Source organism: Engraulis encrasicolus, chromosome 11 (genome assembly GCF_034702125.1).
Source record: "Engraulis encrasicolus isolate BLACKSEA-1 chromosome 11, IST_EnEncr_1.0, whole genome shotgun sequence".
NCBI lineage: Eukaryota > Metazoa > Chordata > Actinopteri > Clupeiformes > Engraulidae > Engraulis > Engraulis encrasicolus.
In genome coordinates this window covers 12,570,009-12,583,092 of record NC_085867.1, presented here as the reverse complement: position 1 = coordinate 12,583,092, position 13,084 = coordinate 12,570,009, and the positions used below count along the sequence as shown (strand labels likewise).

At 44.5% G+C, this 13,084-nt stretch overlaps 2 protein-coding genes across 2 annotated transcripts in view; both read right to left on the bottom strand.

The window, feature by feature from the left end:
• The window catches only part of setx (senataxin), a 1,003,984-nt gene that overhangs the window by 864,532 nt on the left and 126,368 nt on the right, over positions 1 to 13,084 (bottom strand). The window lies entirely within an intron of this gene.
• Positions 3,936 to 10,138, bottom strand: zbtb43 (zinc finger and BTB domain containing 43). The gene is made up of 4 exons (XM_063211186.1): positions 10,053 to 10,138; positions 8,904 to 9,109; positions 7,728 to 7,841; positions 3,936 to 5,665 (listed from the first exon to the last, which is right to left on the bottom strand). Exons 2-4 carry the CDS (start codon positions 9,084 to 9,086, stop codon positions 4,430 to 4,432), a joined length of 1,533 nt encoding a protein of 510 aa, XP_063067256.1. The 5' UTR covers positions 9,087 to 9,109; positions 10,053 to 10,138; the 3' UTR covers positions 3,936 to 4,429.

Here is a 13,084-nt window from a genome sequence, read left to right as displayed (position 1 = left end):
AATCTTCATTAATTGCACATTGCACCAGTTAAGTGAAGTGTGAAGGTTCAATTAGGGTAAGAGCACAGTTTTTCTCAAAATTTTGCAATGCACACAACAGGGTGACATATCTGAGTTCAAAAAGGAGAAATTCTTGGTGCGCGTGTAACTGTTGTCTCTTTGACCGAGACAGCAAGTCTTTGTGATGTATCAAGACAAGAGCCACGGTATCCAAGGTAATATCTGCATACCACCAAGAAGGATGAACCACATCCAACTGGATTAACTGTGAAAAGTGAAAGTGAAAGCCCTTTGGGAAACTCCAACTCCCATTGTCATTGTGACACAGCACTCCACAGCACACAAGTGAACACTGCACACAACGAAATTGCATTTATGCCTCACCTGTGCAAGGGGGCAGCCCTCACTGGCGCCCCTAGGGAGCAGTGGGGGGGATGGTACCATGCTCAGGGTACCTTAGTCATGGAGGAGGATGGGGGAGAGCACTGGTTAATTACTCCCCCCACCCTTTGTGGCCTGTGAAATTACTAGAATATTACTGGAAAAGAGTTTATTCAGTGAAGTGTGGCCACTAACATACACAATGAATCACATTAACAGGCCAGTGTTGTCAGCAAATCTGTGGTTTCAAACCCAATGCCGTCATTGAGGCAAGTTCTTTATAAACATTTAAAACCGCACTGTTTTATCCTTTTGTCAAGCTATATAATGTTAATTAATTTCTAAGGACTGACATTCCACTTTAATATTAATTTACCAACATATCAATAATCAAAGGTTGACATTTTTATTGCCTTGAAGCAAACACAAACACCTTTTCAAACAAAATGACAATATTTATTGCTGAACCCGCCTGTACAAAAGTTTTGTATTCTTCTATAAGAAGAAAAAAAATCATAATCTGTTAACGCATTGGGTAATTTAAAAAAAAAAAAAAAAAGAAGGACTATAAAATTAAGACAAGAATCTAAATGGTGATATCCTCTTGAGGTAGTTGTCGTTTGGTGGTAAATACATCCCAAATAACTTATGATGGATTAGACAAAAATAGTTTTACTACGGGTTCCCTGATTTCAATTGGTCAATTTTGACTAACAAAAATTGGACAAGAAGATGAAAATAATTTTGGTAACACTTTAAGGGTTCTCATGTTAACCACTAATACTGTACATGCCTAACGGTCAGTATAAGTGACTTATAAGACATGCGCTAAGCAAAAATCAGTGAGTTGTTACGTGTATTCACATTTCTAGTTCAATTCCTGCAAGGACTTCATTATTGTAATATGTGTGACATATTGTTCTATAATCGTAATAAATTCCTAGTAGGGCTTGCTGAACACGTGTTTTAGAAGTCAATTATACAGACCACCACGACCCCATGTATTACCATCGACCATGCGAACCCCAAAATAGATTGGTACCATCATTTCTTGTACTGCTCAGGTAGGCAGTATAGGCAATATATAAAAGGGGAAAATAAACACGTCAGAATTAAACATCATAAAATATTGTAATGACTTGGCAAACTAAATTGTGACACACAATGTTATCTACAGTGTAAATAGTTACATCAAATTTAAACACTGAGGGTTTTTGAAGACCACGAAGCACTGACTACCTTTGTCTTCTGTTCTGTAACTCAGTGTATTCTTTCCCCCAAGGATTTCATCCACACAGACAGGAAAATTAGTTTGTGAAATAACCTTAAACCAACAAAATAGACTGATTGTCCTTCACTTGACAAAGAAATTACTGTGACCTGTAACAAGGCAAAAAAAATATTGTCATGATTCAGTTTACAGAATAAAATCCCATTTTTTCACCATTAATAAATTAATCTGAACTGAAATAAGAAAGACATGATCATTATGTGAAAAGTTGGCTAGATGGGCATTGACAGTGTATTCCAAGCTCATTGGCACTGATCATGTGTTCAGATAAAAAGTTCATAATTCTATATCAACAAGTGCAGGAATCAGTTCATTCAATCATAATTTGAGAAAGAAAATATCAAGAGGCAAACACAGAAAGTATATAATTTTTTTGTAAAAAGAAGAGAAAAGACAGTAGAAATACCAATTTTATAAAAGCTATCCATAGAACAGTGACCTTTTGTAAGAGAACCCAGCCCACACGTACACAAACTACCCATTATTTTTTAATATCTGATCCGATTCTCTAAGCACTAACTCTACATAAATACATTTTCCTTTGTATTACACTTTTTTACACTGCACATCAGCAGAAATCTGTACATGAACACGTCCGAAATGCAACTTATGAGGTTTCATTGTAAATGAGGTTTCTCTTGTTTGTCTGTTTGTTTGTTCATCACATGTTAACAGCCACTAACAGCTGATCATTCAGAATCCCTCTGAGTAAGTGATTCAGAGCACTAGATCCTATAGCATACCATTGATGGGCCATCTGGAGTCAGAGCTTCAAAACTATAACCTGGAAAAACACATTTCAACTCCCTTGATTCTTAGATAGCATGTTCAGGCGGGCCACTACGAATCATGTCTGTGCGCTTTCCTGGACTTTATCTCAAACCAGCGAATGCGTTCACACTGAAAATCTGAGCATTCTGGAAGTGGACAGTTGGTTCACGATATGAACCCAAAAATACTTGGTTTTCTCTCTGAACCGTGACAACAACATAGAGTCAGCAAGTTCATCCGGGTAAGATGCGGAAAAGTACAGAGCCCAGTATGAACGCAAGTGGTTCGCAGGTAAGCATTTTAGTTCCGAACGCAATTGGTGTGGGAACAGTCACCGTTATGGCTGACCTGAAAACAGGACAAGTGTAGGCAATGCAGATAATTACCTGACCCCCCGGGAGGGGGTTGGCCAGGTATTGCAATAACCCTTCTATTGGTCTGTCTACCTGTGTATTTGTATACCCGCAGTGTGTGTGGGTTACCTGCAGGAGGCACCAAACACACATCCAGTGTATCTAGCATTGGCCAGGTGGCCCAAGTTGTCATCTCTGATTGCTCATGTTTTACTACTACAAACTGACTTGAGAGAAGTCAGCTGAATTTAATCAGCAGATCTAGTTATCGTTTGGAGCAAGTATGACATTCTAGATTGCAGTTTTGGTGGCGTAGTTACCCATCACTGTAACAAAAAATGAAATCTTTCTTTCTGCTCTCTTCCTTAGATTCCAGGGGGTGAAGTGCTTTGACTGTTTCTGTACAGTACTAAGTAGTAGTAGTAGTACAGTACTAGTAGTAGTACCCTGTTTGCTGGCTCACACAAACTGAGGTATAGAACTTGAGACGGTAATGGCATCGAAGTTTGAAAAAGGGACAGCTTATTTTTAAAAGTGGTAAAAAGGTACGGACGTACCAGGAGAAGGTAAAACCAGGAAAATAAATTCCATTTGCTATTGGTTAGCAAATCGGTGCAAAGTTAAAAATGCTATATGATCATGAACACACTTGGTGCTCTTGCCATTAAAATGACAATAAATACTAACCCTTTTCACATTTTTTTCAATAATTCCTTAACTGAGGCACATGAGCTGTCCACTTTGTTTCCCAGAATATTCCAAAGCGCATTTTTCGTGTTGCCAGCACCTACCTAGTTTGATAGTCAGGAAATACTCAATGAGTCAGTTAAAAACGAAACCTGAAATGGCATTTGACATTGTTGTCAGCCCTCAAAACATTGAAAAAAATAAAACAGAGAAGAGTAGAGGGAGAGAGAGAGACAGAGAGAGAGAGAGAGAGAGAGAGAGAGAGAGAGGACAGTTCACAATTCAAATAGACACAGATAAACACCTTTGAGGTCCTGCTGTGAATGGCACCAAACTTCAGAAAGTCCTGAACAACAGTTACTCACTTATCCCTGAATCTTTGCTGAAACCCAAACCCAGCCCCACAAAGAGATGCACAGCCCCCACACCACCCCACCCCGTTTGGTCCAGAGAACGTGGCTAGACATATGCCAACACAAGAAAATGCTTGAGACCTTAAGTGGAGGCCACTTAACTCCCTCAGTTGGGTGGAAAACCTTTTGAACTGCCAACTGCTGTGTAGTATTTTATACTGAAGGGTCGCTTGCAGCAACTCCACTGTATGCACTGCCATTTCGGTTGATCCATTGGTTGGGCCATCAGTGGGAAACCAGTTAGGTTTTTGGAGGGCTTTCACGCAATGTAGGTCTGTAGACCTTCTTGAGTCTATCCACCTTATTAAGTCCCGCCCATTTCACATAATTTCGTAGTCTACCAGAATTTCTGGTCTGCTGGTTACTGTTAGGGGTCATCATTCAAGTCTATGGACTCCATTGCACAACCGGAAATCCAAAGAGAGCTCCAGCGCTAGCATCGCGGCACCCATATAACTGATGGATAATAAGGTGGATAGCATCATCCTCCTGGTTTGGCCTGAGATGTGTGGCTCGACTTGGCTGACCTGGACTCAGCAAACGCTCTGCTCGGCAGTGGCAGTGGTCGTGGTCGAGGTCGTGGCTGCTGTAGCCGCGGCAGCAGCAGCAGCGGCGGCGGCATTGTTGGCGGACGCTGCCCGCTTTCCCTGTATCCGCCTGCAGGAGGCGGTGTGGCGGTTGAAGCTGTCGCGCCACATGAAGCGCTTGGAGCACATGCTGCACTCGTAGGGCTTGATGCCCGTGTGGATCTTCATGTGGCCCACCAGGTGGTGCTTCATCTTGAAGCTCTTGCCGCAGACGGCGCAGCCGTACGGCCGCAGGCCCAGGTGCATGCTCATGTGGCGATCGCGCTGGCTCTTGTGCGTGAAGCTCTTGCCGCACTTGCACTGGTACAGCTTGTAGCCCGGGCCCAAGTTGGTCACGTCATCCGGGCCGTGGACGTCGGCGTCCATCCCGTCTTCGTCGTCCTCGCCGCCTCTTCCGAAGTCGAGGTGGCCGGCCTGGTCGCTGCTGTATCGGTCCATGGAGCTGCCGTAGAAGTCCAGCGGGTCGTCGAAGGCGGGGTCGCAGTCGAGGCCGTCGTCCAGCTGGTTGGCCAGCTTGTCGTCCAGGCTGTCGTCGCCGCAGAAGCCCTGCTGGTGCTGGAGTTGGCGGTGGTACGACTCCGAGCTGTCTGTGCTGCCCATCTCGTTTATGAACAGGGTGCCGCTGGTGCAGTCCTCGCGGCCCGGCCGCTCCGTCTTCACCTGGCTCCACTTCCTGTGTCCCATGATGCTCGGCGGCACGTACTTGGCCTTGGGACGCCCGTCCTCATCGTCATCGATATCATCATCCTCATCGTCATCGTGTTCCTCGTTGCTGCCACCGCCGCCGTTCTGGCCGTTGGGTGGCGGTGAGCAGCCCTCACCACTAGAGGGAGCGCCCAGCTCCAGGCCCTGCGGAGAGAAGCCCCCCTCCTCCAGGAGCTGATCAAAGTCTCCTCCGCCGACGCCGGCCATCTTGCCGAAGCCCTCGCTGCTGCCTCCCGCTCCGCCGTCGGAGCACGACTCCTCTCCTCCCCTGTCGCCGTGGTGACTCCCTCGGTCTGGAGAGAGGTGATGGCTGCCACTGCTGCCGCGCCTGGCGGCCGAGGCGAGGGCCTTGAGAGAGGGCCGCGAGGAGGAGGAGGAGGCGGCGGCAGCGGCAGGGTTGCTCTCCAGCAGCTCGGTGCACTTGTCCACCACGTGCCACATCTGCAGGAAGCTGGCCGCAGTCAGGAAGGCCACCACCTCCAATGGCAAACGTCAAAATAAAAGTTAGCTAGCTTTATTGTCAATTGTGTCACATGACAATGCTACACATACAGTACATACACGTAGGAATCGAACTGACATTTCACGCTGTGTAAAGTGACGTGTGCTTGTCTTGGGGTGTTGTGTGTGCGAGTGAACGTGTGAGAGAAAGTCAGCTAACACCTATCCTGTGAAGGCAGCATGTGGCATTGTAGTGCAAAAAGTAACATTCAGGGTTTCTGCACATTTTGGATCACCAAATATAAGACTTTTTAAGACAAATATAAGACCTCTGATGATAAAATATAAGACCACCGCTCGGGGTGAGGCATTGCAATATTGCTAATGTTATTAGTTTGCATTGCTATAATGAAATGTAGGCCTAGTACATAATTATATATAATAAACAATATTATATGACTACTGTGCTTTTATAGTGTAGCCTAGGGTAAACACAGTGTAAGCAGTAGCCAGGTGTAACTGATCTGTAGGCCTACAGACACCATGCATGCATATGGTCAGTTAACTGACAACTGGCAGGGTCCCACGCATGTTTTGACGGCCTATGGAAAACTCAGATGAATGTTCATCAAATGCCTTTAAATGTACACATTAAAAATGGCTCAACAATTCATCATTTCTGATGGATAGATAGTTCAATGCACTTTGCTATTAAGAGAGATGACACCTGGTGTCAAAAGGGTTAAATGTACGACTACTCTGAGTGCCGTTTCTCCTCCTCCAGCTCGCTTTATCAGAGACGGGTAGCAGAAGCAAGCGTTCTAATTTGAGCAGCCTGTCTGTAGTTTGTTGTTCTCAACAAACAGCGCACAACTTGGAAGCGATTTCCAGCATGTCCAGCATTTAGCGCGTTTACCGTTGCCCATCTGGTTACCGATTTGGACATTACGCACCTCGCCAGATCATTGGCTTCGTACATATTCTGTTACTCATCCGATTTCGTATTGCCTCGCGCTCACTTCCTCATGCTGCCATCATGTTAACGAAATCATTTTGCATTTGACAGAGGCCTCAAATAGCCTGTCACGTATCTAGAGGCGATTTTGAAAGTGTAGGTGAAGGAACATTTATTTTCGAATACGGTCATAATGGACTTTATGAAATGAACCCTTTACATTTAGCAAACGCTTCTACCCAAACGCGAGGGCATGGCTAACATGCTTACGATAGACAAGATTTAAAACTTACACTCAACGACTGATTAGGCTATGCGTCCTCCCGACACAGTTAACATCAAGCTTCATATTCCGAGGTTGCTTTGGATAGCACCTAACCGTTTTATTTCTTGTCCTCAAGCCACATTACACTGAACGTGCATCTATCTACCCATCTCGATTCACGTTCATATTTTTTCGACCACTTTTTCGACTGTTTCTAATAGAACATGCAAGTAGGCTAGACGGCTCTGGCTGCGCCCACAGGTCTGCCGCTGCCCCCCGCTGTGTGGCCAGCGGGCTGCGCTGCGCCACAAACAGATCAGTTTCATCTACTTTTCCGCATCTTGATAAGGGACGTATGCCGGTTAAATAAGGTTTATAGCGTCAAAAAAATAGACCTTTTTCTTACACTCAAGCTACCCAGGGGAAATATAAGACCTCCCACGTAAATATAATACCGCACTTCCAAAAATTGGTGAAATATAATGCTTTATAAGACCTTAAAAAACAAATATTAAAAGTAAGACTTTTTAAGACTTTTTAAGGATCCGCGGAGACCCTGAACATTTATTCCTAACCATTACAGTAGCCATAAACAGACATATTAAAGGAGAACTATGTTAAATGTTAACATGCGGCTGTATTGGCCTAAACACAGCTTAATTTTAAAGCTTCTTTCTTTTTATTAACATGTGCATTTCCTTTGTATGTGTACCTTTTCTTTCTTTCTTTTACTAACAGTGTTTTTGTATAAAAGTGTAAAAGTGTATGCCTGTGCTTTTAATTGCAATAAACTGGCACATTTACATGTACACTATGTATGTTTATTAATCTGCAATGTCCTGAAAAATAAAGTAAGTAAGTAAACCATGTGGCCTCACCTCGCAGGCGGGCAGGCTGAGGGAGCCAGTGTAGCAGGACAGTAGGAGGCCCTCGAACACCCAGGGGTTCATGACCTCGGGCAGCACCACACGAGCACTGTTCTTCAGAAGCACCTGCAGTGGGGCAACAGGAGCCTGATTAGCATCAACTATCCAATCTCTTCGAGACTTAGTCTGACCAAGAGCATAACAATTAACTTTTCCCAAACAGCATGGTTGACCCCTGCCTCCCTTGCTTTGCTAATGGTTGTTTGCTTCCCGACAAATTGAGAGGAGTTCCCGATTTTTTATCGGGAGCTCAGAAAATACTTAAATTGCTCTTGACCTGACTAGTGGCAACGCTGAAGGCGTTGCGTCACTAGGAGGGAACGGCCTGGCTAGGTCAACAGTGCTCAAAATTTGAAGAGTTCCTATGCAACACCCTCTACAGAAAATGGGCTACATAATAATAAGCTACCTGCCAAAGTAGCAAGTGAGTCCAATACGCATGAACGGCCATCCGGGTACTTTGCTCGTGAATGTGCGTTACGCCCCTTTTTGGGGGAAACAGAACGAATGTCTCATTAACTTACATGCTACATCGGCTAGCCTAAATGAACACAGTCCATGCTTCAGCCACGGCTGTTTGGCTTTATTATTTGAACAGCCGGCAACACAACACGTTTTCGGCATGTTGAGCGTGAACAACGCTAGTCTACAGGTCCTTGTCTTTCGTTTATTCTTTCCCAACACCACCAATTGACTTGCATTGGCTTTCTCCACAATGTTTTCGCCCAAAAAAGGGCGTAACGCACATGGCACACGTCACGCTGTTCATGCGCATCAAAAAAGCCACTTCAATGTTATTATCTGCTGGTCAGGGTGGCTGCTTCACTGTAAAGTACTTGTGGTGGAAGGGTGGGGGACTGGATTGTAGTACCGCAACTAATAAATCGAGTAGGGGGCAGAACTATGAGGGGCGAGCAGGTGGTATTAGTGATGGGGGCCCTATTATGACCTTGGCAGGATGTACGGAGGGCCTTATCAGTGTTTTGCCCTGAGGCCTTGTGTGCAATTGTTCCGCCACTGGATTCAGTTTACTCATCACTGCTGGCCAAGGTGGCTGCTTGTGAAGTGCTGGGCTGGGCTGGGCTGGGGTGGGGTGGGGTGGGGTGGGTGTGGGTGGGAGACTCTGACCTGGTCACAGAAGTAGGGCGAGCTGGCGGCCAGCACAGCGCGGTGTGCCCGGAACTGGTGTCCCCCGATGCTGACGATGAGGTCACACAGCTGCCCGCGCTGCCGCTGCTGGTTCAGCTTGTGCAGGAGCGAGCAGGAGAAATCGGGGAAGTCCACGCGGAAAGCATTCGTGTCCGACTCCATGGCTGGTAAGACTTTCACAAGGTCTGCAGCACAATAAAATACAGACAAGGCACACTCACAGCTCTCATCAATAGGCCTATGACAAAAATACAAGATGAATCTGGGGACCCAATAGGTGCATTCAGTATGAAGAGAAAATATGATATGCATAAAGAAACTCTTACCATGCACACAAGGGCAACAACACAATACAGGTAGGCAATCGGCATAACACTTTCATTATATTTCTATGCACATGACGAATGAAATGTGTGTAGGCTAATCACATTTCTCATTAACATTAAAAGTAAATTTAAAGTGAGAGAGGACCATGGGGTGCATCTGAAGAATATAATGTGCAAAAAGGAGTTCATACAATGAACACTATGTCATAACGAATGTGTTGCTGTGTGTGCATATAACAAAATTAAAGTTTAGTAAATGGTTTCATTTTTCTGGGCCTCATGTACAGGCCGACCAATAGAAACTGACATATCAGCCTAATGTATGTGATCAAGTATCTCTTTTCACAACGCTGGTGTTTTTATATTGATTTAGACATGCATTGCATTTACATAAATGTTCAAAATGTGAAAATGGTCATCTTATATTCCTCGTTCAAAGGAAACAATAGGTGTGAAAACAAGCAACGCATTCATGCATGACATATCTTTATGCACATAGCATTTCCTTCAACTGGATCGATTATATATTTTTAAAGCGCTAAGACATCCTTTGCATCTGGAGACGAGGGAGATTTAATTTGAAAGAAAACACCAACTTGTTAAATACAGAGATCCCCAAAGACACATTTCCACCAAATAAGAGCAAAAATAGCTAGCCTGCAAACTAGCATTGCACCGCCTAGCAGTGAAGGCGCGCCCGGTCTGTTTTTGCAACCAAACGCGTCAATGTGATCTTTGCATCTCCACTGGTGTCGGTTTTAACGTTTTAATCGCAACTTAGTAAATTTCGCCGATATCTCACCTGTATAAGCATGTTAAAGGGGCGATTTCAAATCCACGACAGCTGCCTCCCTTCCGAGTTCCACCGGATTTTGCCTCGAGTACGTCATCACGCGGCCGCCTCGCATGGCGCGTAATAAGAAGTGTAAACAAACACACCCCCTTGCTGGGGTTGCCAGGTTTTTCCTCGAGAGGGAGAGAGCGAGAGCTGACGCAGCACCTCCAATGTTGTTCAATTCGTTGTGAACACATTTGGGGGTGAAACTCATTTTCGAAGATAGGGTAATGTTATTTACTAACGTCTTTATAATTGTCCAGTGTAGCCTACACAGAAAGCAATTTTCTTTTGCATTAATGGGATTTGCAAAAGAATGTAGTTTGATTTGCACTATCCTTTCAGAGATTCAGGGATTCAGCCCCAGATAGCAAAAAAAAATATGTATCAGTTCACGCCAAGGATCAAGGTCTGTAGTGAACCTGGATATTACTGAATGAAAATGGAATTTCTTGTATTGAAAATAAAATCATTTGTCAATTTGATTCCATCTGACCTACATGTTGGCCTATAGTCAGCTACCACACAGTGTGGGCCCGTCTACAAGGAATAAGAACAGATCACCTTATGCCTCTTTAGACAATATTATTCTGCCCCATATAACAGTTCACCAGCCTACACTTCATTGTAATAGCATACCCAGGATAGGCCTATATGCCTAACTCTATTTCCTCCTTCCCCAAGCTAGCTTAATTAATGCTTGTATGTATGAAGAGCTGATGTGCAACATGCAGGCCTATGATCGGTCTTGATGTCTGTATCAGGGCTTGACATTAACTTTTTCACCCACCAGCCACTGTGGCTAGTAGTTTCCCTGAGTCACTAGCCATTCAGGTATTCCACAAGCCACACATTTTAAACCGTTTTTGTTTTCTTTATCATGATAGTGTACGTCTTACCTCAGAAGATGAGGTGCTAAAGCAAGATAAGTGTAAAGCTTTCTACAAGGGAGTATAGAAACTTTGAGTTACTGGGCTTTTTCTTGAACTTAAATATAAGCAATTGATACACAAGGGGCAAACAACAGACTACAAGCTACTATGATGCGTGTGTGATACCAAGGAATAAGCGGCCAGACAAATTGGCTAGTGACACTGTAATTATTACTACATTACCGGTTGGCAGGTGCCAGTGTAAAGCCCTGGTCTGTATGTGTAGGCCTAGGCCTAATAAGTGTGCAAAGGGCAGTCATTGGTAAGCGGTTAGGGCGTCAGACTTGTAGCCTTAGGGTTGCCGGTTCGACTCCCGACCCACCAGGTTGATGGGGGGGAGTAATTAACATGTGCTCTGCCCCATCCTCCTCCATGAGTACTATGCGGTGTACATTGGAGTGCTGTGTCACAATGACAGCAGGAGTTGGAGTTTCTCAGTTGGGCATGCTTGACTTTGATCTGCCTTGTAATGTTATGTGTAGGCTGCCTGCTTGGCACCTTAACTTCCCTCTGGGATCAATGAAGTAACTCTAGCAATACTGCCCTACAAAACAAGAATGCAGTAACTCAGATTTTGGCAAACTGAGAAAAAAGCTTCAAAGTTTGCTATATGGCCCGACAACTGTGTTGTCAGTAAAGTGGTGGTGACACTTCCTTGTAATACTTTTTTAGGACAGAAATTAAATGCACACAAAACCCCCCTGAAAAAAAACAACATTTATGAGTCTTTCTGCCACACAAAACAGAGTTACTGCGTTCTTGGCTGGTATTACTGCCACAAAATGGAGTTACTGCAGGAGTTACTGCGTTCTTGGCTAGTAGCCCATTACTGTCTACTCCCAAACCATTTCCATTGGAAAGTGCAGCAGTAACTCACCGACTTACTAACTGCGTTTTTGTTTTGTACGACGTAACATAATTTTTGCACTCTCAACATGATTTTTCTCTAAAACGGGACGATGTTGGACCACAGTATTTTGACACAAGACAAATGAGGTAGTTTAAAGCCCATTTCCGATCTAATCTCAATTTTGACCATTTTCGAGTTACTGCGTTCTTGTTTTGCACACTACACTGAAGAAGAATAACACATCTGGTAAGGGTAGGGGACCACTGTTTGTGCCATGTTTTCACCACCAGATGGCAGAATTGTCAACCAAAAAGGTGGACACAGACACCTTAGGCCTCCATTCACTGTTGAACCTGTTGACTTCCTCGTCTCATCAGTGACAACTGACTTAATTATTATTTGTTTCAAAGCAAATACGCTAGGCTTATAGTATTTGAGTGTGTGTGTGTGTGTGTGTGCGTGTGTGTGTGTGTGTGTGTGTGTGTGTGTGTGTGTGTGTGTGTGTGTGTGTGTGTGTGTGTGTGTGTGTGTGTGTGTGTGTGTGTGTGTGTGTGTGTGTGTGTGTGTGTGTGTGTGTGAGAGAGACAGACAGACAGACAGACAGACAGACAGACAGACAGACAGACAGACAGACAGAGAGAGAGAGAGAGAGAGAGAGAGAGAGAGAGAGAGAGAGAGAGAGAGAGAGAGAGAGAGAGAGAGAGAGAGAGCTGATTCAGGGGTGTTGTGGCACAGCATGCTAAGGCACCCGTTAATGAATGGTCTTTCGTCCGTCAATCTTCATGCTCAAAGGGAGCGAGGTTTGCCTCCTATACTCTACTCTGCTCTACTCTAGTCCGATCTGGGTCAACCCTAACCTGGCTCTCACGATGGTTGTTCACGAAGTTTAACGAAGATGCACGAAGCACGAAGGGTCTGTGTGAGAGCCAGGCTAGGTCAACCCTACCCCAAACTCTGGCTTCCACTGGTCTCCTGTCCCACTCTTCACTATCTCCCTCACTAATAAAGACAAAAAAAAACAGCAACTAAAAAAATCTAAATGAGATTAAGCACACACAAAATGAAAGGCACAGATACAGGCATGGGTACAGGTACACAAGGCATTTTAGGCTTACGCATCAAAGCCGATTGTACATAAGGCCCACCCAGAATTTTTCCCAGAATCATTAAGGACCAGGAAGTAGAAAGTAATCTCCAAGATGAGCCTGAATGCTCAG

Coding starts and splice junctions, on each gene's coding strand:
- zbtb43 (XM_063211186.1), bottom strand. CDS start 9,086: ATGGAGTCGGACACGAATGCTTTCCGCGTGGACTTCCCCGATTTCTCC. Junction 7,842..8,903: donor CGCCCTACTTCTGTGACCAG/GTCAGAGTCTCC, acceptor GCCCCACTGCAG/GTGCTTCTGAAGAACAGTGC. Junction 5,666..7,727: donor TCAGCCTGCCCGCCTGCGAG/GTGAGGCCACAT, acceptor TTGCCATTGGAG/GTGGTGGCCTTCCTGACTGC.